This window comes from Natrix helvetica (assembly GCF_964273705.1).
Source record: "Natrix helvetica genome assembly, chromosome: 1".
NCBI classification, from domain to species: Eukaryota; Metazoa; Chordata; class Lepidosauria; order Squamata; family Natricidae; genus Natrix; species Natrix helvetica.
In genome coordinates this window covers 332,635,287-332,661,842 of record NC_138548.1, presented here as the reverse complement: position 1 = coordinate 332,661,842, position 26,556 = coordinate 332,635,287, and the positions used below count along the sequence as shown (strand labels likewise).

The window sequence follows — 26,556 nt, the reverse complement described above, 5'->3', positions numbered from 1 at the left end:
CATAATAACATTCAACTCTTCATTGTTATACTTCTACACCAATTTGGCTTCAAGACAGTTGAAAAGTCTTAAATGTAGTATTTTCCCATTCAGGATTTTTTTCTTGGGTGGTGGTGGTGGTGGAGAGTTAACAGAATTTCTTTAGGACTTTCTGGGCTCCAAATCACTTAAGCCAGTAGTCTCAGTGGAGGGGCATCCACTGTGTTTAAAACGAATTGAAATATAAAATCAAAGAAAAGAAGATTTCTAAGACAAACCAAAGAAAAGGCTGTTCTGGGAATCACAGCAGCCTACCTCAATATTACCAATTCACCAATCTGGCCATGCAAAGGACCAAATTGATTGCAGGCAGATTGCGTGTTCAATTTGCCTATTTCAGGGGTGTCAAACTTGATTTCATTGAGGGCCACAACCAGGTTGTTTGACCTCGGGGGGCCAGGGTGGGTGTGGCCACCTCAACATCACCTGTGTCAAGGGCGCCTGTGGTGGCCCAAGTGCTCTGCCAGCAAAAATGGGCTCCTAAGCTCTGTTTCGGCTACGGTGGGGTCCTACAACCCACTGGCAGCGAAAAGGGGTGCTTGGCAGTGCTGCCCATAGCCCTCGCAAGATCAGTTTTCAGCTGTGATTGCCTCCTGCAATGCTGTGCCAGTGAAATCGGAGCTCAGGAGGACTGCACGTGGCCCTCCCGAGCTCTGTTTTTGCAAGCAGAGGCACTGAGGGCCAGTCCTTGCTGTTTCTAGGGCAGTTCCACAGGCCAGATCTAAGCACCCTGCAGACCGGATCCAGCCCCCGGGCCTTGAGTTTAACACCCCTGGCCTTTGAATCTTCCTTCTTCAGCTGTTGGCTGACATGATACAGCCCAAAGTTGCACAAACCATACTGACAATGGATTCCTTGGTGTTCTCTGAGCTTTGTTGCTTTCTTGCAGGCATTTCATCCACTATTAAACAATGTACCTAGCCCTGATTTGCAAATATTTGCTTCTATTAATACTAATAATCCCTGGAGAATGAGTCTTCTTCTGACTCTCACATAGAGAATGACGATAGGAGGTACAAACCCAAAGCTTGTGTTGTTTTGTGAAATGTAATGTCAAAAATAGAGCCGGACAAATACACCGCATTCTTCCTTAATTTTACCACTGGAATCACGTGGATGCTTTGTATGGAAATCTTTATTTGATAATAAAAATAGCATTCAGAGACTCTTTCCTTTATCATAGCTACATCATATACATTGTATTTTGTCCCAAGGAAAGAATCTCAGATTGAGTAAAGTCCACATCTACTTAGACTACCGTCATGTATAAACCCAATCTTTCAAATAAAGCTATGGACAATGCCGTATTTATATATGCATAGGGTTTTATAAAAAAGATTGGCCCACATATGCTTCTCGTCAACACAGAAAAACAGCACTATAACTAGACCATATGTTAAGAAATGATAATTGAAGAATAGAAACCGCATCCCGAGGCCTCCGAGAGTCATTTTCCACCCCACAAGAGGACATGATAGGATACCCCAATCAACAAAATCTTCCAAGTCACTTATATTGTCTTCTGTTAAAACAGCTTTACATACCTGATTCGGTTTACATTAAAATATATCCCCGTGAATCAATTTGTTCCATTTTTCCCCCCCAGAAATATAAACATGTAGCACATTCCTCACAGCTAAATTCTGTCATAAAGTCTCTTTTATACAAGCAAAAAGGCAACTGTTTCTTTTTGTTTGCTTTCAACAGGCTGTTAATTACAATTTAAAGTCTGTACACACAATGACAAGCCATCTTTTGTCTTTCATTTTTCTTTACAGTACCAGGGCAATAACAGTGATAGACTTGTAATCTTATTTTCTTTATGTATATGTGTCTGTGCATGGGCATATGAAAAAAAAACACCCCAGTGGAACAGTATTACATGTACACATCAATGCACTGTAAAATAAAAAGCAGCAGTTTTTTTAAAAAAATTAGTGGTCCAACAGTAACGGCATTTTTTTTTGGCTCAGCTAGGCAGTAATCCATTAATTCTGCTATTGGTACTACAGTATACTTACCGCACAAACTCGTTGCATGAAAATACCTAACAGAAAATAATCCTGAATAGGTTTATTCCACTCGTGACAGTCTGATGCAGAGCTCAAACCGTACCTTTCTCTCAAGAACTCCATACCCCAATTTTTAACTTTGTTTTTGTTGACAATTTTGCTTCCCTTTGTCTCACGTAAGGGTGCACCAGAAAGCGGAAAGAAGGTAAAATAATAATAATTTTTTAAAAAACCTAGAAGCCCAGAGAAACAGTTCCATTTGGCGACAAGAGTACTTAAATGATCTAAAAGCATTTAAACTCGGCCTATGAAATGAGTATTTGTTCCTCAAAATGCTTCTTGAATAAGGAATCAAATTCATGTCAATTTCCTTTTCAAGGCAAACAAGTGATACTATTCAGGCTCCAATTTCATCTGAATGGTTCTACTGGTTGAACAAGAACAACAGTGGTGCTGCCTTTGTGAAATTTCATTAATGGTCACAATTATTGAACAAACATGGTGGTTTATCCTACACATGATGCCATACATGATAATTACAGATCCTTGGCCACCTTACTTCCTTTTAAAGAAGACCCCAAAGTACTTATTGTTCAATGGAACATACTACGCATTCCTCAACCGATTGTGCTGTGTAGATCTGTATAAATATCCTTCATCCCAGCAGTAGTCTCTTCAAATTAGTTATCTTACTTTGAGAACTAAGTTCGCTATTTGTAAAGAAAAAAAGAAGTCCCTCCGTAGTAGTTCAAAGTTTTACTGATCAACCCTCTCTTCCTCCAACCCATTCTTTAGAAAATCATAAATTCATGTTTGCAATGAACTCATCAACAAAACATCACACACGTTTAACTACTTGGTTGGCTCGCCCACCATAAAACTAAGAAAGGAACCACTAAGCCACAGAAAAGTACAACAAATCTAATGCTCACATCAGTGTGTTAGGAAGGGAGACAACTTCCATCACACTTTGGGATGGACATTTGGCAAATATGATTTGGAATGCATATACTTTAATGGTGTCCACACCATGTGCAAAACATGTGAATGGGTTGTGATGATTAGATTTTATTTGTGTGGTGGCTGCGAGAGGCATTTGAGGTTTGCTACCTTCCTTCCTAGGAACTCTGAATGCTGGAAAGGCCGCAAAAAGTATTGTAGGTAGGGCTTCAAAAGCCACTAGATACTGAGGTCAGTGCTGCACTCTTTATAAGCTTTCCGTCTTTGTTCTGTTGGGTACCTGTTACTTTTATTTGTGTCGTATCTCAGCGTGCCTTCTTCCTTCTCCCGAAAACTGACTCTGCCATTTTTATTTCGTTTATCGGGAGACCTCTCCCTTCTTCGTTCAGGGGTTCTCTCTCTCCTCCTGTCCGTAGACTTAGCCCTCCTTTCGGGAGGTGAGCTCTCCTTCTTCCTATCTGGTGATCTCCGCTGATCCATAAGTCTTTCGAGAGACCGTCTTCTCTTGCTGGGCGAGTTATCCCGTCGGTGAGTTGGTGATCGTTCTCTCCGTTTCTCTGGAGAAAAGTCTCTTCTCCTCTCATGCCTGTCTCTTCTCTCCAGTGTATTTTCAGCACTCCTGGTACCTTCTCTCCTCTTTTCAGGTGGTCTTCGTTTTTGTCCATTGATGGCCACTCTCTCGGTTTGACGCTCGTGCCTTTTTTCTGGTGACCTATCCTTTTTTTGGATTGGGATGCTATTGCTGTTTTTAGAAGTTCCATTCCATGTGTGGTGCTCGTTTGATTGTCTGCCGAACTCTCTGCTGCTTTTGGGGTCCTTAAAATATATCCGCTTGTCTCCATGTTGGGGTGATTTGTGAAGAACTGGTGGATAACTGGGCTCCAATGGTAAGTGTTGTTGTCTGTCGTACTGCACATGCTTCACTTCCGATACTTTTTGTGAACCTGTGGCTGGGCTGCTCCTGTCGCTGCTGGGGTCTGAAAAAAAGATAACAACACAATGTTTGGCAATGTTGGCCTGAATTTAGAGTTGGATACCAGTCATTATTCTGAAGACTTCATTAGTAACAAAAAAACAAGCAATTGTTAAGCAGTCAAAAAGATGCTTCCTGAAGCTTTTGTTAATTTTAGCAAAACAACAAAGGGATGAATGCTCTACATTAGTATGGATGCTTCTCAAGGCAATGTCAATCTCTAGTTAAATTCTGGTCTCTACAGTATCAGGAATGGGAAAGTTAACTTTTCCCCAGCTCCAAATCAGAATATGTTAGCCTAACATAAAGCCTTTGTAGTGAACTCCTCCGTAGCCTCCTTTTCATTTCCTGATAAAAAACTTGCAATTCAAATAATTTTAAAATATTTTTTTAATTTAAAAAAAAAGAAAACTACATCTGGAAGATGGCTTGTAACTTGTAACTAAGCTTTGAAGACAGATGCATTTTTAATTATTTCAGAACCGATTCTCAGAACTCTGGAATGAGATTCCCCAGAGCTCAGGACAGCTGTCATTCTCATGATGCTCAGGAAGAACACGCTATTCTTCCAGCTTCTGGGACAGAGTAAAAGTTGAGCCCCTGCTGGGTACTTTTTTTGGGTGTGTGTATGTGTGTGTGAGGGGGAGTGTTATCAGTTGCTTCGGTATCATTCATGGTTCTTCTTTTTTTTTTGTACTTTATACTTTCAATTGTAAGCCACCCAAAATCATTGGGCATCAGAAGACCTATAGATTGTTTTAAATACACTCAGTTGAACACACAACTTAGCCCCACTTTATATATAACATGTGCAAGCATTGAGGACAATTTTGGTTTTGCCACAATGATTGAACTTTAAGCACACACAATGAGAGCAGCGAGGTATGTGAAGACATGATTCCGATCTTATCAATGCAACAGTCTTATTTAGTTCTGCAGAAATATCGGGTAAAATATTTACATTTATCCTGTTGCACTAAACACAGACGCTGTAAGCAGAAGCAGCAAATCATCTCGCTGGAGCAACCTTTTTACACGCACTTAGCAATCGTTGATTATGAATTGCTTTAAAAAGGGCAATTCAATTGCTTTGAGGTTGGCACTGTAATTGTTTATTACTTTGGGGGGGGGGGAACTCACAAATATCTTGTGTGATAACGCTTCCTGGATTCTAAGCCAAATAATTACCACATGCCCACATTAACATGATCATAAGTAATCACAAAATTCCTTGGACTCCTAAAGTCCTCTCTCTTTTCTCCTGAATATGAAATAAAATTCCCTGATGCAAGCTGTCTTCCAGACAGGCATGGTGAGCTTAAATTTTCTGCAGGCTTTTGATGATTTCTGAGAGGAAACCCTGGATCATTTACGCCACAAGACTTCAGAAATGAAGGACCAATGTTTCATCTTCAAGTGAGGCCAAGTCAATTTGGCCTCTTGTGGACTCTTGGAGAAGAAGACCACGGGGTATGGGGAGGTACTTACAATTCATGGAACTGCAGGATGCTCAGAATGAATTGCCGTATATGCAGAGGTTTAGCAAATAAGTGGAAAGCAAGGTGAGAGAATTAGGCCACAGCACAGAAACACCTAGTATTGATTTTAGCTACAAACCGTAGTTTGATTATGGCCCATAAGGTAGAAGCAAGATTCCCCGAGCTTGTCATTTCTCATACATGCAGCGAGATTAGGAGGTATCATCGCTGAGGAAGGAAGAGCCCCGGCACCAAGAAAAGTAGGAGAAAGAGAAAGAAAAAAAGTAGAATGTTTAGATTCCCTTATAATAAGGAGGTAAGGGGGGGGGAAAAAATCTTCATTTGTTTAAAAAAAATATCAGAATAAAGAAAATTTTATTTTTTTCCCCCCAATCAGGATTGTCTAGGCATCACCCAAATATAAGGCTGCAGAAACAGCAATTGTGAAAGCGAGACAGTGTACTTAAAACATTGGGGGAAAAAAAGGTGACTAAACAACCGAGACATCTAAAATATCAAGTTTGGAGTGGAAAGGAGAGAAGAGAGACATAATTGGGACAGTGAAACAGAACGTCAGAGATAAAACAATTGACAATCAACAACAACCAAAAGAAACCCACTACAGATGATGACATTGAAGAGAAGTACAAAACTCATTACAAAAATATACAGCCTCCTCAGAGAAGCGCGTTCCAACGGAGTCAGAAAAAAAATACTGGAACCTCATTCTTTTTTTTTTTTTTCCTTTTCTTTTTTTTGAAGCAATTTGTTAGTGACTGCAACGAACAGGAATGAGACAATTCCACCACCCCCACCCCCACCCGCAAACATTACAGGCACAGGACAGCAACTGGGCAGCCCCTGGCTTGAAAATGGAATTTGTATGGGGATTTTCAAAAGCAAATCACAGCCCAGACTGAAAAAGAAAAGAGAACAAGCTAACAGAGAGACAGAAAAGAAGCTACCCTGCCCCAAACCCTAGTAGTTAAATTTTGCATTCCTCAGGGCAACAGACATTCTGGAAGATGTGAAACACTTTTGGATAGGCTATATTTGCAATGTTTAGTATATGGTACAATACTTTACAGCCAAAAGAGCATAGGAAAAAGACAGAACATAAAGAACATTACACAGTTTTAGTCCTGCGGAAACATGGCCAATTAAGTGTACAACAGAAGTGCAAACACAGGAATTTTAATCATGACATGGATTAAAATGGTAGAGTGAGCTGGCTAAACTACTAAGTCGTCTGACTGTGTAAAGTTTTCAGGATGTTCTAAATAATAATAATAATAATAAAAAGGACAAGTCTATGTGTGACATACTAATAGAATCCTTTTAAGAAACTGGCGTTGGAGGCAACACCAGAATAATTTTAAGGGCAATGTTCTCATCCGAAAGCATGCCAAACAATGTTGCCCTAAATCCAGGGGTGGGGGACTATGACCCTTCTGTGACTTGTGGATTTTAACTCCCAGAATTCCCGAGTCAGCCACGCTGGCTCAGAAATTCTGGGAGTTGAAGTCCACAAGTCATAAAGGAGCCATCATTCCCCACCTCTGCCCTAAATGACTGCATAAGGTTTTTTTCACTTCTTATAGTACCCGTGAGGTCACTCTTGCTGACACCTTATATATAATCTCCCATTCTTTTCTTTTCTTTTTTAAAAAAAACAACCACTTATTAAAATGAATATAAGCCACCTTTTTCAGATTATGTGGCTTTACAAGGAATATAACTGGGCCTCTATCCACAAGCACACGTCCATCTTTCTCAAGACAAACTGAATTGGTATATAGATATCCACCGATTCATTTATAAGACCAGTTCAACCTGGTGCTAATATAATGGAGTGAAAAAATAAAGAATTTTTTTTCTCTTTTTGGTAATTTGTGGGGATACAATTATAACCTTGGAAAGATCCCACCCACGTGTTGTTGGACACTTCTCCCATCTCTGGAGGACAAAAGTAGAAAAGTACAATAGTTGGGGACTTTGATACTGTTCCATACTAGGAATAAAAAGAAATATAATTTATTGGTATATTATCCCAAATATGGGGAAACATAAAGGACACCTGTTCATTTGTGTGCTTATAACTCAATAACTGGTTGGAAACCAATTATATTTGGGGAAAGCCCTACATCTAGGGCGTATATCTGAATAGCTATCTCAAATAAATAGGACATCATAATATTATATACAGTACTAAGCCACCCAAAACCAATACTACAGAACTTAAATACAAGTGGGATTTTTAATGCAGATATATCCCTCGGCAACCAAATTAAACGACATCTCTTCTCTTATAATAAACATTGAGAATGGCAATATTAATTTGTTCATAGCTGACACAGTTGTGAACAAACAATCTAAAGGAAAAGGGAGCGGGGGGGGGGGGAATCCAAGTGAATATATTCTTGTATTGCATACGTTTTTAAAAATAAATTTATAAATATTTACATAAATGTACGGGGACAGTAAACGCCCAGACACCATTGTGGAATTCATGCCTATGGTTACAGACAAAAGCCAAGGACAACAGTTTCCAAAGGATAACACAAATTTCCCAACTCTGCATTGGTCAGAAGACGAGAGAACAATTCATCCGCTGAGAAACAGTTTGGCACAGTTCAATAAACATTCCTTGTTTGGTCGGACAGGATAGTACAGTTTTGGTTTGTCTATACGGTTTTTGCCCCCTTGGATCACCAAAATACTGCTCTGAAGATGGTCTTGCCTGTACACTGTGCCCCCACAAAAGTCCATAGTAGCAAGCAAAGGATGAAAAAGTGTAGAGAAAATTTCAGCACAAGCGAGGCAATTAACCACGGTTGTCAAGGTTGATAAGACATTGGTGGAAAAAAGAGAAAAAGAAAGAAAATGAAAAAGAAGAATCCCCGCTTCAGATCTTGGAGATATATCATTCATGGTGTGATGCCCGGAGCAAGATAAGGAATGTTTTCATAGTTTGACCCACCATATTCCGGTACAGAGCCATCTCCACGTTTGAGAAACAGGCGAACTTTGCGGCCACCATTTTTAATTAGTTCTATGGCTCGAGCGTGCTTCATGCTCTTTGTGGTTTCTCCATTAATCTCCAGGATTTCATCCCCAATCTGTGAAAATAAAGTACTCTATGATTAAAGTAAAATGCTGGCAGGAAAACATCACATTAGAAGAATGTGGGATGAGCTGTCTGCCAAAGTGCAAACTTGAACATGAGCCCAGCTCTAATGTTTTGAAGTCGGAATTCGAAAATCTGAAAAGATATCTATGGATAATGACAGTTTGAAACTATCCATGTATCTAAACCCCAATGTGAGGATGGCAGGATAACCAATTTTGCTTACAGAATCCTGATAGAGATTTTTTTGTAAACGTGCTACTTCGAATAAGATAGTGGTATGGAATAACACTGCTTTTCATTCCTTTTTTTAAAAAAACAAGCAAGTTAAAATATCCTCCTCCCCACCGTCCCGCCCGTTCTCCCTCTGTGTGGTAACTGAGGAGCAGAAAGATGCCTGCTGCCAGGTTCAGTTCGAAGTTGAACAATCCAGACTAATGCTTCAAAAAATACATAGGTAAAAAAGAAAAAAAGAAACTACCAACAGCATCATCATCATCAACAGAGAAACGGAGAACAAAAAACATGAGCACGTATGTATCCTTCTCTGCTATGCCCTATAGATCAATGCATAAGTTGATGCCTTACAGCAGTAATGGCTAACCTTTTTCTCCTTGCGTGCCAAAATTGTGTGCACATGTTTTTGCGTGCATGTGCGTGCCCACACCCACAATGCAGTGCACCTGCCCCCCTGAGCATGTGTGCACAACCCCCCCCCCCGCGTGGTCTACTCGGCCTCCTGCACCAAAGCGGGGTGTATGTGTTTTCACCTTCCCCAGGCTACAGAGGCTTTCCTCGAGCCTCCAGGAGGCCTTCCCCGTGCTCTGGAGGCCCTCTTTGAAGCCTCCTGACACCAAAAATGAAGCTTGGGGAGTGCTGCCCCCGGGCTCCCCCGCACATGTGCACAGGTCTCCAGAATGTGTGGCATAGACCCAAAAATCAGCTAGCCAGCGGGAAGCACGCGTGCGCATGCATGGCGGAGCTGAGTAGGGCGACGGCTCATGTGCCTGCAGAGAGGGCTCTGCATGCCACCTGTGATACGCGTGCTGTAGGTTCGCCATCATCGGCCTATAGAATCAATTAATTCTGCAAAGACATAGGGACAGTTTCTATAGATTTTGAAAATGTGTTTTTTTAGCGACAGGATGGGGAAATCTCTAAATAGTTTATACTGGGGAATAATTTTAATTGAATGTATGCGTTCATGAAATAAAGTCAAGTTTTTACAGGGACCCTTCCTATTATTTGAAGGTATTCATGTATGGCATGTCACTCAAAGATAAAGCATAGTGGTCTTTGGTCCAGAAAATGTTGCAGATTTAAGTCTGTAAGTCCTAAGGATTTCTTAGTGAAATTCTACAGATGGCATTATGAGGCCTTGTTTAAAAAGGTAGCAGTTCTAAAACAAGCAAACAAAACACCCTCGTTCGAGCAATTTCGAGAATGGCATCTGAAGCAGTGAGATATTCGCATTGAATAGAGGAAAATCAATAATCTAAGCACATATTTATATGGGCTAAAAGGCTTTTTCACTTTCAGACATAACAAATGAAAAAAAAATCATTTGCTGACGATTTTTGTCTAATGGCTTGAATAAGGTCATCTACATTTTGCAACCAAACAGAAAAAAAGGAGGAAACTGAGTAGAAAGGTAGGCCTGCAAATAAGGCAAAGGAGAAATGGTAGCTCATGTGAACTAGTAACATACCCTCATTTTTCCACATCTCTCAGCAGGTCCATCTTCTGCTAACCGCAAGACATAGAGATCCATGTTATATTCTCGACCACCTCTCAGACTGAAGCCAAACCCTTTAGCTCCTCTTTCAAGTTCCACAGTGTAAAAATCTTGTTCTGGCTGAAAGAAAGTAATAAAATACAATTTGCAACCTTAACCATCAAGAAGATTTAAATTACTTACATGCAAAGAGCAGAAGAGCATTGGTCCAAATGATCAGGCTGGTTGGTACATCACATTAAAAATGAACACAGGACATAAAAAAATGAAAATGCCCCAGTATCAAATTACTCATTTTCAAACCGCGACCTTTGATTTATTCCTTAAAAATTAAATTAAATTCTTATATCAAAAGCAAGATAGCTCCCCGTTTTTAAGAAAAATCTTGTGGCATAGTTTGCCTTGGCGTTCTCCAAAAGCTCATTAATTAAGTCATTCAAATCTGTGATAAGACCACTTAGAAGTGCTGATGCAGCTGCTTCTTTCAGAAGTTTTGGTATAATTGTTTGGAAGGTATCCTGGTAGAATAATTGGTATGCATGCATGTACACAAACTACACTATTGCCACCATTGTCAGCAAAACGTATTTGCTCTGTATTTTACTGCATTTATTTCATTGTTTATTTAAAAGATTTGCAAGGTCATCCAATTTAGAGCACAATTTTGGGTGGCTCACAGTAGCACATATGTATATACATGCAAGAGACAAACTGAGAAAGCACTCAATGCAGATCCACTGAACTTTCTGTGGGAAATACATACATACATATAGTTTATACAGAAAGGGGAAGAACACTGTATACTTGCAAACTGCAGTCAATAAGCTAAAACTATAGGCAGCAAATAGCCTTACCTGGGAGGCTGTTGGTGCTTTGAAATCAAACTGGGATTCCTGTTTTGTCTTTGCATTGTTTCTGTTCAAAATAATAACAGAAAGAAGGAGAACAAAAAAAAAAGATCAGATTTATGGGAGTGAAAATACGTGGGAAATATTGAATGGACATTACAGCCCAGTCACTCTAAGGGAGTGGGGCATTAAACTAACCTGTTCTCCTGTGGCATTTGTTGAGGATTATGTGTAGTTGTAATCGTAGCAATTTTTTCTGCGTTGGTCAATAACGTTGCGTTGGAAGATTCTGCAAAATAAAACAATGCTTTTAGTGCATCAGATTATTCCTGTAATTAGGATAGGTGCACAGCTTCTTGTTGGTGGAGGTAACCTTTTTGAAGTTATCAAATACATTTCTCAACACTATTCATGAGGGATTTGCTCAGATCTAGCTCAGATTTCGGAAATCCAATAACAGAAAACATACTACTGTACAGAAATATTTATTTAACAACACATTCATGAACACACTGCCTACAAATCTTTACTATGAGGGAAAGGAGCAAAGAAAAAAAACCCCAATGCAATTATGAAAATCACAAGAACAATTTCTGTTCTCTCACAGTAGCTGTGAACAATAGCATGGAATATCAAATCAAGGCCTCAGGCTGTGTAGCTGTTTTCTCCCTACTTTTAATTTTACCCTATTGTTTAAGTCCTCTTATTTTCATGAAATGATTCCAGTACAGTTTAATATCCTTTTGCTTCCCAAGATTCTAACACAATTTCCCAGCTTTTTTCCCCTTTATCCCCCATAACCTTGGATTCATTTGCCAATGTTATCATTTAGTCCAAGAGCTTACAGTGACCTATACTGTTTTTCAGCTGCCCTTGTCAGATATTGTATTGATTTTGATAAAATCGCATAGGTCACAGTGACCAACCTGATTAAATCAAAGAAGGAGCAATGAAGGCAGAGAAATAAATAAAACAGAAAATTCAGTATTAGTCTGTGGTATTCCTAAACCAAAAGATTTGTTTATTATTTCATGCTCAAGTGTGCTAGTAATCCAACACAACAGGCAAACACTTGCAGTGCCACAAACACAAAGCTTTCCAATGAGTCTATTCAAGATTCAATTGCTCATTGGTAATTGGGTGAATAATGTGCAAAATAAGTAAGCAAATAAATGAATGATTATTAGCCAATCCGTCACAAGCTTAATGCCCATTCCATACTGAATGTTTGGGTAAAAATAGATTCCGTGAACAGACCTTTGACAGAATATCATACCCAGTCTCTAACTCAATGGTAAACAAAGTGGTATCCTTCAGATAGGTTAGAAACTCCTATAATTTCTTGTCATTATAAATTCTGGGTATTATCTGAAGGAAATTAATCCAAAACTATCAGAAGAGCACTAGACTAACTATTCCTACCCTAAACTGATTCAACTGCATAACTGCTGATTCAATTGTACAGTTCAAATAGAAACTACAGATACATGTGAACTTTTACTCTTGTCCTAAATTATCTTAAGAATGTTTGTTTAGCAGCTTTTCTTTTCACGAGTGAAGGCTTATTAGCCTTAAATTTCTCTCAAATAAAGTGTACCCTTAAAAAAAACTTTCTGAAGAGTTGAGGGCTTCGGCAAAACACAACTGCAGTTTTAAAATATAGAAAACAAATAAAAGTTTTAAAGATGGAGCAACAAGTTAGAAAATTTTACAATGTTTTACAAACTTGTATGTGAAATGTAAATTGTTATATCTGGTCTTTCATACTTGTATAGCAAAATTTTCAATGCTTTCAAAATAAATAAATAATCACAGTCTAATATATTCATATCTGAACAACCTACACAACAATTAATTTACAAACTGTTAAACCGCTTAGTGCTCCTGAGATTTTATAATGCACTGTTTCAAACCCATCTGCATGTGTTAAATATACACTATGACCAATCATCATTAGTTTTTGGCCATGCCATCTGGAGATTTCAAGAGTAGAGAAGACTTTTCTAGCGCACTCTTTAAATTCCACCAAGAAGCTCTTTCTAATATCATTATTCAGCTATCAAGCTGAGTAGCCAAACACATCAAATTGCTCAAGAGACTAAAATATAGCTTTGAGTCTTATTCTCCAAGAGCTTTGCATTGTTCCCTCACAAAGAACTCTAAACTACCTGGATGGATTACACAGAATTTTTTTCAAGTTCCAACATTATGGGTCTCACAATGGCCATTCAGAAGCCTGTGGGAAGTCAAAGAGAAGGCCAAAAACAAAATGATATATAAAGAAAAGAAAGATGACAGGTTTTTTTTTTTTTTTGGCATACAGTAGTGTTAAGATAACATTTATCTCAAATAGCGTACATCGGTATTATCTCCACAGTTTCCAATTCTAACATAGTCACTGTATCAAATGTATATCCTTATTACAATGTAGTTCCCATTGGTGAGATTCTAGATTAGCGCCAATGGTATTGTTAACGTCTATCACAATGGGGCTTTCTTGAAATAGTCACAGACCGTAACGCCGACTACGGTGTATTATTAACCGCACTGTAAATAACTGTATAACATTCTTTTAAATAGTGTGCTTTTCTTCAATTGAGCTCCAACCCTTTGGAGGTGCTTCATGTTGCTTTACTTCAGTCTGCTTGGAAAGCTTTCAGTCAGTACCATGAAGATGAATTGTTCATGGCCTTCAACCTGCTTGCCAAAAGCTTTGGAAATGCTGCCGAAGAAGACACACGGCAGCTTTTGTGAGTGCTATGAAGGATGTGCTGTCTTCCTTCCCTGGCATGCCTTACTCCAAGCTTTGGTGAGCCATGCTGGAGAACATCCATCTCAATCAGGATCAGGCTGTGGTTCTAAGAACCTCTGCCCAAATGCAGTGTCTGTAAAGAAGTGTCTTCTGGCTTTGGGAAGTGACAGGTGAGAGGCAGCGAGAAGATTTGAGGCCCTGTAAAATGCTTCAGTGAAATAAATATTCACTTTGATGAAAATAATCATATTGCCTCTTTAACAAGGAATCTTTTGTCTAAATGAATCTAGGTCACCTTGCATAGGGCTACCAAATAGTGTTATGTCACATTGCTCTATTTTTACAATGCTTTATCAAATCTTGCATAAGTGTAATAAAATTACTTGAAAAGGAAAAGGATTTTTCCCGATTTCTTTAGAAGTATAAACTCCTTACTGCCAACTCTGTGATTAGTCAAAGTCAAGTAGAAAAGGTCGTGTCTGCAATTGTCTACTTAAGATACCTGGCAAGACTGTATATACATAAAAAGGCATGGGAACTATTTTGTATGAGCCTTCAAAAACTGGGTTATTTTACCCATAATAGACAACTCATACTGATAATCATTCTAGATTAAACTGTCATACATAACCCTGAATGAAAGGAGCAATGTTTAGACAAGAATTAACATAAATCAGTTCACTGATTTCTTCATGGATGGATTTGCAGTAGGATAGAAGATAAGAAAAGAGTATAAATACATTGAATTGCACAGAGAATGAAATTTAGAATATCTGAATCTAATGAAAAAACGCATTTGCAAGAAAATGAACCCTAAGACTTTTCATGACTATAAAATCAGCCGTCAATTCCCATAAAGAACTTCAGTATAATTGAGATTACTGGCATAACATTCAAATCCTGTTTTTGTTGAGATATTCTTTCTGCAGTATAACTAGTTAACAAGAAATAGTGTGATCAACATGTTGTCTGTATTGTTTAAAAACATTTTTGTTCAATTTGATTGGGGGGGGGCACTTTTTTTCCTAAAGAAGAAAATTTGAAGTGTATATACATAGATTGTAGGATTCTTGGTTTTGTTCTCAATTGTAAAATGTTTGATGGAATGCATGAATACCCTCAATTTCATTCTACAATATCTTTCCTGTGAACACACAGTTTTTCCCAACTTTAATTAAATTTCCCAAAGATACCCAGAGGGTTTCTTTCCATGGGCATTTTCAGTTCTACCGTAGAAGCATGAACAGTAATCAAAGAGGCTGCAAACTGATAAAAAGATGTGCAACAGAAAAATAGAAGTGCTTATGACACGTAAGCTAATCAACATCACCAAAACAAATATGATGCTAAAGAGGAATACAGTCTTAGAGGCATTCTTCACTTGGCAGGCAAGTAAGCATTGATATATACATACAGTATGGCTCAATGCTCAAATGCACTGCATTTCATCAATACCTTTAATTATTTATTTCCCAAATTAAAGCACATCTAGTAAGCATTAATATCTTTCCTTGAAAGAACTCTGGGTGACAAACAATGACAACTTAATTTAATATTTACTGTACTAGATTTTAAAATGTCATAGCAGTAGAAAACCAGATAATGTACCTACTAAAGTTGCACATGTCAGATTGCAGAATGAAAAGACTAGCCTACAAATGCATCATCCGATAATATTCCTGGTTTGGATTCTGGTTTGGGAGGGCATGTCCTCAATCAGGAAACATCTTCCAAAAAGCTAGAAGATGAGCACTGTTACTAAAGCTAAAGAACAACCCTTTAAGTCTCCCAATCTGAACAGAAAAACAACAGGCTTAGTATAAGGCAATGTGTTTATCAATGACCTTTGTTTGCAGACTGCAAACATCCAGATTATACCCCCTCAAAATGGAGAAGAACCAATAACCTCCTCTGCAAAGACAACTCACACTAACAAAAGCAAACTCATAAACATACTGGAAGTACATACACCGTCCAAAGCCCCTCCTTGAGGGAGATGGATCGTCTAGAAATGTGATGGCGAACCTATGGCACGCATGCTGGAAGTAGCACGAAGAGTCACCTCTCCGGGCATGCCAGCCATCACGCCTTGCTCTTCCGGGTTCTGGCGTGCGTATGCTCGCTGGTCACCTGGTCTTCTAGTTTCTGGTATGCATGCGCGTGCGAAGACCAGTTGGTTTTCATGCATGGGAGTACCGGAAACCAAGAGCAGTTCCTTGGCGCACATGCACGCGCTGTGAAGCTGAGCTTCCGGTTTCTGTTGCACATGGGCGGGCCTGCCAGCTGGTCTTTGCACATGCATGCATACCAAAAACTGAAAGACTAGGTGACTGGCACGCATGCGCGCATTGGAAACCAGGAGTTCAGCTTCCCAGCGTGCGCATGCATGCCGGGGAGCTGCTCTTCCAGTTTTCGGCGCTCCTACACATGCGTGCTGGGGAGCTGCTCTTCTGGTTTCTGGTGCTGCCCCATGCATGCTCTTGTTTCAGCACTCAGTGCCGAAAAGGTTCGCCAACATTGGTCTAGAAACATAGAATATAAATAAAGAAAAAATTAAATTAGATTTTTTTTTATGGTATTTAAAGACGCCAAGGATATCAATAATTTTACAAAACTGGAGTTCAGTTCCCAATTCCTCCCTATAGAAAGAACCAATGGTTTAGCAATTGGTTCATAATCCCCCCCCCCCCCCCGGAAATATAGAAACAGAGATGCTGAAATGAGAGTTATTTCCACTCATGTTTAACACAGGAGTGTGTTACCTTCACAGGGACATCTTTTAGCACCAGAAGCTGCTTTGTGTGATGTGCTGTTTTTTTTTTTAGTTTTTGAAGGTGTAACATAAGGGAGAGTAGGCCTAACCAGGAGCAAGAAAAAGAAGGCAAAGCAGAGAAAGAGTTTTACTAAACATATGCAGCCAACAAGTACAGAGATGAAGTATTGATCAGGAGTGAGTGGCATGGCACTGGACCTCTGAAGCTCACACATCAAAAAAGTACAAGATGTGAAATGTTAAAAAAATTTTGATAATTTTTTTCTTTGCTGTTGTCATATGAAGTGAGTCTGGGAAATACTGAGAAAGTCGCCATAACTTGTTGATACTTGACAACATATATTAAATAAGGAAGAGATAAAATAGTAGAGAATGGATACTAAGATGGATGTCTGTCAATCAGCTGCCTTTTAGGGAAAGAAACCAGATGTGGATGGCAAAAGCGGAGGAAGAATTACTAAGCAAAGGAAAATAAAGGGTAAAATTTAAAAAGAAAAAAATAGCTGAAACTAGTTTATATCAAGATTATTCCATTTATTGTACTTCTCTTTCAATTTCTCTTTTTGCAAAGAGAAGCTTTCTCGGTCTTCCTCTTTTACACAGCCCATTTACTTTTTCTTCATATACTTTTGCAACTTTAGTTATATGTCTTTTTTATTATTCATTTTTGTATGTAAGCCACATTCATTCTTGACTCTTCTCATTGGAGAATGCACAATTCTTAATACCTATTTCCACAGCAGTTCAAATAGTTTTGGGATTCTGCTGACATATTCCACTCTTCCATACCACAAAGTGGAAAAAATTAGATCCAGGAAACTACAGACCTATCAGCCTAACCTCAATACCAGGAAAGATTCTGGAAAAAATAATCAAGCAACGAATTTGCGAACACCTAGAAGCAAACAAAGTAATAGCCAAAAGCCAACATGGATTTGTCAAAAACAGATCATGCCAGACTAATCTTATTGCATTCTTTGATAATGTGACAAAATTAGTGGACCAGAGGAATGCCGTTGATATAGTTTACTTGGACTTCAGTAAGGCTTTTGATAAGGTAGACCATAACCTACTACTAGATAAAGTAGAAGAATGTGGGTTAGACAGCATCACCACCAGATGGATTCGTAACTGGCTGACCAATCGCACTCAACGTGTAGTTCTCAATGGAACTGCATCTACATGGAGGGAAGTATGCAGTGGAGTACCCCAAGGCTCTGTTTTAGGCCCAGTACTCTTCAACATCTTCATCAATGATTTGGATGAGGGAATAAATGGGGAACTCATCAAATTTGCAGATGATACCAAGCTGGCAGGAATAGCCAACACTCCAGAAGATAGGCTTAAGATACAGAAGGATCTTGACAAACTTGAACATTGGGCACTATCTAATAAAATGAAATTCAATGGTGAAAAGAGTAAGGTTCTACATTTAGGCAACAAAAACGGAATGCACAGATACAGTATAGGTGATATCTTGCTCAGTAGTAGTAACTGTGAAAGGGATCTTGGAGTCCTAGTGGACAACCATTTAAATATGAGCCAGCAGTGTGCAGCAGCTGCCAAAAAAGCCAACACAGTTCTAGGCTGCATCAACAGAGGGATAGAATCAAGATCACGTGAAGTGTTAATACCACTTTATAATGCCTTGGTAAGGCCACACTTGGAATACTGCATTCAGTTCTGGTCGCCACGATGTAAAAAAGATGTGGAGACTCTAGAAAGAGTGCAGAGAAGAGCAACAAAGATGATTAGGGGACTGGAGACTAAAACATATGAAGAACGGTTGCAGGAACTGGGTATGTTTAGCTTAAGAGAAAGAAGGACTAGGGGAGACATGATAGCATTGTTCCAATATCTCAGAGGCTGCCACAAAGAAGAGGGAGTCAAACTATTCTCCAAAGCACCTGAGGGTAGAACAAGAAGCAATGGGTGGAAACTAATCAAGGAGAGAAGCAACTTAGAACTGAGGAGAAATTTCCTGACAGTGAGAACAATTAATCAGTGGAACAGCTTGCCTCCAGAAGTTGTGAATGCCCCAACACTGGAAGTCTTTAAGAAGATGTTGGATAGCTATTTGTCTGAAACGGTATAGGGTTTCCTGCCTAGGCAGGGGGTTGGACTAGAAGACCTCCAAGGTCCCTTCCAACTCTACTATTGTATTGTATTGTAAAGTGAACCAAATCCTGCTCCTATATAGCGCCAATTTTGCTTTTTTCAATAAGCATTCCCGTCCTGGAATAGACTACATCAGAGGTGTACAAACTGGGGGCCCATTGGTTGGATGTGTCATGTATGGGCCGCGCCCACCCCAGCTCTGCGAAGGGAGAAAATGTGAAACGTCGCGTGACTGCAACGTGACACCTCAAGTTTGACATATGCGTACTACAGAAACTACGCTATCATTATTTATATATTTTATGATTATTTCATTTTTGATTTTTATTAAACATTATTTGAAGTTGTCTCAAATATGCTTTTTCAAAAGGCAATTGGACTTCTTTTTTTTTTGAGGAAGAACAACATGTTTTGCTTTTCATCGAAGAAGATTCATCAGTTGTGAAAGATAGGTATCCACCCACCATCACAACTGATGAAGTTTCTTGGATGAGAAGCAAAATGGCTGCTTCTTCCTCAAAAAAAAATCATCCAACTGCCTTTTGAAAAAGTACCTTTGAGACAACTATAAGCTAGTAGTTGACCGAGAATCTCCACTGACATTATTTGAAGTTATGCAAATTCATCTACTTGCTTTAGTTTTTCATAATCCCCTCCCGGAGCCCTGGAGACCCTAGAGGATGAGTGAAATAGTAAGGTAGTTCCATTAATATTAAAATCCCTTTGTCTTATTAATTTTGTTTTACCTGTTTCATAGTGTTCTAGTGCTTTAATATTTGTTAATGATAATTAACAAATTATCGCCCCGAGTCCCCTTGGGGAGAGGGGGCGGTCTATAAATTTAATAAAATAAAATTAAAATTAAATTAATGATTTTAGATATTTATTATTTTAGTTTTGTAGTATATCCCCCAGAGTCACTTACTTGTGAGATTTATTTATTTAATTTGCTAAATGCCCCTCCTCTCCCTTATATGGTGACTCTGGATAAGTGGCTATTTAAATTAGATAAATTAGATAAATAAAATAAAATATACCTTACAGTTGCAGGCAAAGCTTTAGTTATCCTTAGTCCGGGTGTTGACAATCTGCGGCTCCGAAACCACATGCGGCTCTTTGACACCTCTCCTGTGGCTCCCTGCTGACCCAGTTGCATGACCTGCTCTCACCCTGAGACACTGGCCCAACCTGGCTGTGACCGACACCAACCTTGCTAACACGAGGGCTGGGGGGTGGGGGTGGGAATGGAATCCGGGAGAAGGGTATGATGGAAAGGGGGACAGCTGAGGAGTGAGCAGGAACCGCAGTGGTGGCTTCCTGAAGACCCTCCTCCTTCTCAAGAAACCCCAGACCTTCACTGTTTCCACGGCGGCACCACAGGCCAGATCTAAGCACCCTGTGGGCCAGATCCACCCCCCGGGCCTTGGGTTTGACAGCCGTGCTCTTTACTCATAGCCTTATCATTTTTCAACATTCTCATAACACGTTTGACTTCTTTTTCATTTTTAGTTTGATAGTAACTTTAGTACAGCATTCATTTCAACACCATTCTTGACATTTCGCTACCATTCCCATGTAAAACTTTAAAGTACTAATTCTAGCATCTGTTGTTTTCAAAATATGTTGCTGAACAGATCTTTTTTTTACCAAACACATACTCACCAAAAGTCAACAATCTCATTCATTCTTGGCCTCTGACTATCCCAGTTAGTTGTATTTCTATACTTTCTTGTCTACCCATATGCATCATCCTCCAAAACTCCAACGTTCTTAAGAAAATTGCACAATTTCTCCCTAAACCCATCTTTGTTTTTCCGTTATAAGAATTTACTGGAACATAACAGGTTACCATTACTGTTTATTTGTTTATTTGATTTCTGTAGTAGCTGCTCTCAACAAGTGATTAATATTTCATTATCAAGTTGGTAACATCTTCAGCGGAGTTTAGGAGATTCAGTGTCCTTCTGTTTATAGGGGCTTCATGTGTGGGTGTGTCAAGTGAGGTTCTTTGATGGGTCAGGTTTAAGTCATCAGTGAACAGAAGAACACTGATATCACCTAACCTCTGCTGAAGATGTTACCCAGCCTGATAATGGAATGTTCCAAAACCAACCCACAAGCTTGGAGAATGAACCTTCACCCTCATCCTGCACCCGAGCTGCAGATATTCATCACTATCGCAAATCAATTCATCTGTTCTGAAAGATATTGTAGCCGTAGGAGAAAACAGACAGCATTGGAGGACAGAGTTAAATGCATGATCAGTTGTTGCAGTCCTTGTGTTGCCACAAGACATTCAAGTCCAGGCCCACCCTTTGAATTTGGTTGCCCCTTATCTACCACCAATTTAGTGCTGGCTGATAGTTGACCTGATTCTCATGTATAGGCATGAGCAGTAAATATGTCTGAGCTACCATATTTCCCTGAAAATAAGACAGGGTCTTATTTCCTTTTGACCTCTAAAATAAGCACTTGGCTTTAATTTTGGGGAGGTCTTATTATTTTTGAGGTGCAGGAGGCGGAGAGTGTGGTCACCTCATGGCTGCTGCTGTGTTGCAATATTTGGGGGGGAGTTATTTTCAGGGAGGTCTTATTTTTGGGAAAATACGGTACAAGTCAACCTATGGTTCTGATCCTTTGTGCCTCAGAGTAGCCCTTTAATGCACAACTACAATCTCCCTTTTCCTTCATGTATTCATCAGCTCAACAACCCTAGATCGGAACACCTTCATTCAACTATTATTATTCATCGTATTATAGTCATTCCCTCACTTTCAGAAAGACAAAAATATTTTTTTTTCTCTCTTTCATTTCATTTCCTTAATTCACGTTCTTTACTATTTACTCCATGTGGGGGATGGGTGGTTAAGAAGTTTGATAAATAAATCAATATTTTTACTCCGCCTACATTTCATTCATATTTCATAGGGTGGATAAAAATTGATGATTAAAAAAAAACAACCATTTTTAAAATTTAAATTGGATTTTTAATTTTTTTTATCAAATTTATTTTAATAAAATGCTCTAAAGATACTTTTCTATTTAAGATACATTCATAATTTAGTTTATTCAGCATGAAATGGAGCTTAGTTATGTAGCATGAGGCTGTATATTCTGTAATATTTATACTTTTGGTAAACTCATTCAATAGAATCCAAGCTATACAAGCTGAGATAATATGCACTGCATTGATGCATTCACACAATTTCACAGTAACCATGAGATAAATCATAAAACAAAGTTCAGGAATATTCCTCCACCCCATTGTGATTCTTTGAAGAGAAATGTATCTGTACCACCAGGCTCTAAATGTGAGGAGGAAGGGCAAGCAATAAAAATGAAAGTGAAACCTTCTAAGCAGCTTATAAATATAATATTAAAGAGCACCTGTCATTTCAGATCCATCATGGCAGTGCCTGTTAGCGGGCATCCATTCGCCTGCTGCCTGCCACGTCCCTCACCTTGTTACATTACTGCCCCATCACCAGCCATCCCATTAAAGTGAATAGGACTCTGGGTGAGTTAACAGCAGGTCAGAGGAGGAGCTGCTGTGGGACAGAGATGACAGTTCCTCTTTAAAAATTATGATTTAAATCAAGCCTTTTTAATAGTGATTTAAATCATGATTTAAATTTTAAATCGACTTAGTTTGGTTTGGTTTTATTGGACTTATATGCCGTCCTTTTCCCAAAGGACTCAAGGCAGCGTAAACTTAAAAACACATATGACAAAAGTTAAAAAAGATTAAATAGGAAATCCAATAACCTTCAATTGACAATTTAAATCAATTTAGGATTAAATTAAAATTAACAATTAAAATTAATAATTTAATTTATTCTATTCAGGCCAGGCCTGCTTGCTGAAAAAGCCAACTTTGTAGGGCGCACCGGAAGGACCGGAGGTTGGGGATTATGCGAAGCTCTGGGGGCAGCTCATTCCAAAGGGAAGGCGCTTCCACAGAGAAGGCTCTCCCCCTGAGGGTCGCCAGCTGACACTGCCTGGCCGACGGCACCCTGAGGAGGCCAACTCTGTGGGATCGTACGGTGGGAGGCTACCGGTGGCAGTAGGCGGTCTCGCAACTACCCTGGGCCTAAGCCATGGAGCGCTTTAAAGATCATAATTAACACCTTGAATCGCACTCGGAAAACAACTGGCAACCAGTACAGGCCGCCTAAAAGGGGTGTAACATGGGAGAACCTAGGTACCCCCATGACAACCCGTGTGGACGCATTCTGGACCAGCTGGAGCCTCCGGGTGCTCTTCAAGGGCAGCCCCATGTAGAGAGCGTTACAGTAGTCCAGGTGAGAAAGGATTAGGATGTTAGTGACTGTGCACAGGGCATCCCGATCCAGGAAGGGGCGCAACTGGCGTACCAGGCAGATCTGGTATAAGCCCCCCCTGGTCACGGCCTTGACTTGATTTAAATGAAATCTACCCTGATATGTCATATGGTAAAATCAGAATGGCCCCTAAACATTAAAACCTCCAACCTCCAAGTAATCAAATGAGGTTTGTAATCTGTAATCAAATGAGGTTTTCACATACTGCTTTTTAGTAAGATATAGCAAATAGCACTCAGACTTATATACCACTCCATAGTGATGTTTGGCTAAGGCTCAGTTTCCTCCACCTCCTCTTCATCAAAAGATAAATTCAGCAGGGTCATCAGAAGATAAATGGTTGGTGACTTAATTGCACCCATAATTTTACTCCATGGATAATGACAGTGACAGTCATAAAAAGCAATTACAACAGTAATAATTTAGTATATTTTGGGCCAATATGCCAACAGACACAACCCAAACGTAGTTTTAGCACAAATATAGGCTATGCATCTAACACTCTAATCCAGAGACTAACTTGCAAACCAATATACTACTGTACACATCACACAACTAAGAAGCATATGCAATGTACTAATACACACCCAGAATACATGGATGCTCATACCAATCGGGAGGAAAAATCAAAGCAGCAAAGTATTTTTTTAATCTTTGCTCTCATTTACAGACACTTTTTGCAAACACTGTATCTATGTATATGCATCTATACCGAAGATGGCATTTAATTTCGTTGCACAAGGTACAATGACAATAAAGTAAACTAAACAAAACAATTTTTCTCCATAAAAATAGCATGTTTTCTCCCCATGCCCCAGCACACAGGTAATTCTTGACTTACAATGAAGATACAACAGACACTCCAAAAGCTATTGACAACCAGGTTCCAAAGCTACAATGGCTGCTTTCCCTGCCATTACAAGGCAGCATTTTGGGTGTTTGGCAACTGGCCTACATTTACGGCCATTTGTAGTGTATTGCAGTCACATTTTTTGTCAGAAATTGATGTTTACTTCTGCTTTGCAGCAAAAACCTGCCCCATAGCAAAAAAAAAATGGTTTTGCTTAACAACCTCAACACTCACTTAATGACCTCTACTAAAAAGGTCCTAATATTGGATTGGTCATGTGACAACCCACATCATGACAATCACAACTTAGGGCTGTAATTGCCAGGCTCAATTACAGTTGTGAGCCAAGGATTGGTTGCACACACACAGAGAGAGAAAATCAGGAGGAGGAGGAGGAGGCAAAACAGAGCAATGCAACTCAGAGCAATTCAACAGCACTATTGTAGTGTAGGAAAGAGGGTAGGGTTTGAAACAGAGAATGAATACTTTACCATCTCCTGGAATTATGCGCAGAGTAACCATATTTCCTGCTTCTTTAATTAGGTTGACGATGTCCGAATGTGATTTGTTGGTGATGGAGCATCCATTAACGGCCAATATCCGGTCCCCGACTTTCAGCTTCCCGCACCGGTCTGCTGGGCTCCCCTCAATTATCCGACCTATTTTGTGAGGCATGGCCACACATGCATTGCCTGCTTTTGAATTGATTTTTTGTTTTTGCGCGTGTGCATTTTTTTTTAAACAAATTGTTTAAATACGTTGGGAACATGGCGAGAGGGGGAAAGGAGAAAAAGGGTTGAAAAGGGAAAGAGAAGGTTAAGGGTTAATTAATTAATGCATCAAGCAAACGTTATTAAAGGAGAGCTTTGCTGCCAGTGTTCAAAACATTGGCAATTGACTGTGAGCGCAAATATTAGAATGTGCTAATCAGCGCTTCCTATGCTTCTAATAGTGCTTCTCTTCTGCACATAAGGCTCTTCTTGTTACATCGCAGGGTATGTTTGAATGAATGGGTTGCCACTGTGCTCAGCAGACCTCAGAATACAATCTCTGAGGATTCTCCTTGTGAGTCTGAAATTGTTGAATGGCAACCCAACCCTTTTTGATTTTCCTTGAACCCAACTTTGTCTCATTCTTTTATCTTCGCCTACGATGCTTAAAATCTCTGCCAATGTTTTGTTCTTTCTCCGTTTTGAAAGACAATCATTGTATTGCCTACTAAGGAATGGGGTTTCTCTTAAGTCAAACTCAGAAGGATAGATTCTACAAAAAATAACTTCAGCAAGGATAAAAGCAGTAGGGAATTAGGAGTTTCTACTACAATGAATCAAGGAACTAATTGAGGCCAGGAACAAAGCCACTAAAGATGGACCAAGGGGGAATATAGAGCGTTCCAAAAATGTTTACTTTCAACACAATTTAATATAAACTGTCAACAGAATAAGTGGGAAATCTTAATGATACCCCAAATATCTCAAGAATCTAAATACAGGTAGTTGTCAACCCCTATTTCTATAACTAATAGTTTTAGATATGCATGTTAAGGATGGGGGATTAAATGATGACAGTAAGGGACAAGGGAAAATATATTTAGAATAACTTTTTCCTAATCAACTCTACCAAATGTTTCTAGTACCAAAAGCTTTAGCCAGTGTGGGTAATGACGAGGAGCAAGGGAAATTATTGTTCATTTTATTTTTATTTTGTTTTATATTTATATATGTCATGCCTTTACTAATTTTACACCAGTCTTTGGGGATTAACAGGCTTGTTGGCCTTGATCTATACCTGTAACTCTCATTATTGGGTTTGATCCACCCTAAATTTGTGTATATTTTGGATAGTTCAGCAAAGCTAGATTGAACTCTTTCCTATTGTATAATGTATAGTGAATTGTATAATGATTTTCTACCCTACTGCTATTTTAAAACAACATTTAGAAGTAATGAAAATCTTCCATCTTTAATAAAAAAAGAGTTACTTTATGGACCAAATTAATGGATTACATAATCTAAATTGCAATGGTGTTTAGGTTAAGCTACACCAAGCTATTTTTCAGTTTAAGCTGTAACTATTTTTCAATAGTTCTGAGTAACAGAAATTACTTATAATTATATCCATATATCTGTATATTCATTTTTTTCTGCTTATAGAATATAGAAAACCAGCGATTTTTAAAAATTTATCAAATAAGGAACTTTTAATGGCTTTGCTTGATTCAAAATTGATTACTGTGTATTGACATCTTCTTTATATTTTAATATCTTTTACAATCAATCTAAACCATTACTACTACTGCTTACTCCACTCTTCTTTGGACATTTTATTTTCCTGGCATTCTGACTTGGCTTCACATTTCTATCTCAATTTGCCAATTTTGTTTCCACCAAAATTCAGCTCTGGAATTGCAATGTGAATTAACATCAAACATGATTGTACCCTTACCTAACTTGGCTTCATCAATATTTCCTGTCCACATCTCAGTGTGTTTCTTTAGAACATTCCACATAATTGTGTTTTGAAGCACCTACTTCACTCACATTGCATGGGG

General features: G+C 39.0%; 1 protein-coding gene across 7 annotated transcripts in view; it reads right to left on the bottom strand.

Moving 5' to 3' along the window:
• Positions 1 to 1,123: 1,123 nt before the first annotated feature.
• Positions 1,124 to 26,556, bottom strand: part of MAGI1 (membrane associated guanylate kinase, WW and PDZ domain containing 1) — a 538,606-nt gene continuing 513,173 nt past the window's right edge. For 3 of the 7 annotated variants that reach the window (XM_081934092.1, XM_081934096.1, XM_081934094.1), the window contains 6 exons: positions 24,497 to 24,700; positions 11,371 to 11,461; positions 11,179 to 11,239; positions 10,298 to 10,444; positions 8,443 to 8,581; positions 1,124 to 3,988 (listed from right to left, as the gene is read on the bottom strand). In XM_081934092.1, coding sequence (XP_081790218.1) covers positions 3,231 to 3,988; positions 8,443 to 8,581; positions 10,298 to 10,444; positions 11,179 to 11,239; positions 11,371 to 11,461; positions 24,497 to 24,700 — 1,400 coding nt within the window. In that variant the 3' untranslated portion in view covers positions 1,124 to 3,230. The remainder of the gene's footprint in view (positions 3,989 to 8,442; positions 8,582 to 10,297; positions 10,445 to 11,178; positions 11,240 to 11,370; positions 11,462 to 24,496; positions 24,701 to 26,556) is intronic. The other 4 variants (XM_081934093.1, XM_081934097.1, XM_081934095.1 and 1 more) reach the window with 3 other exon arrangements.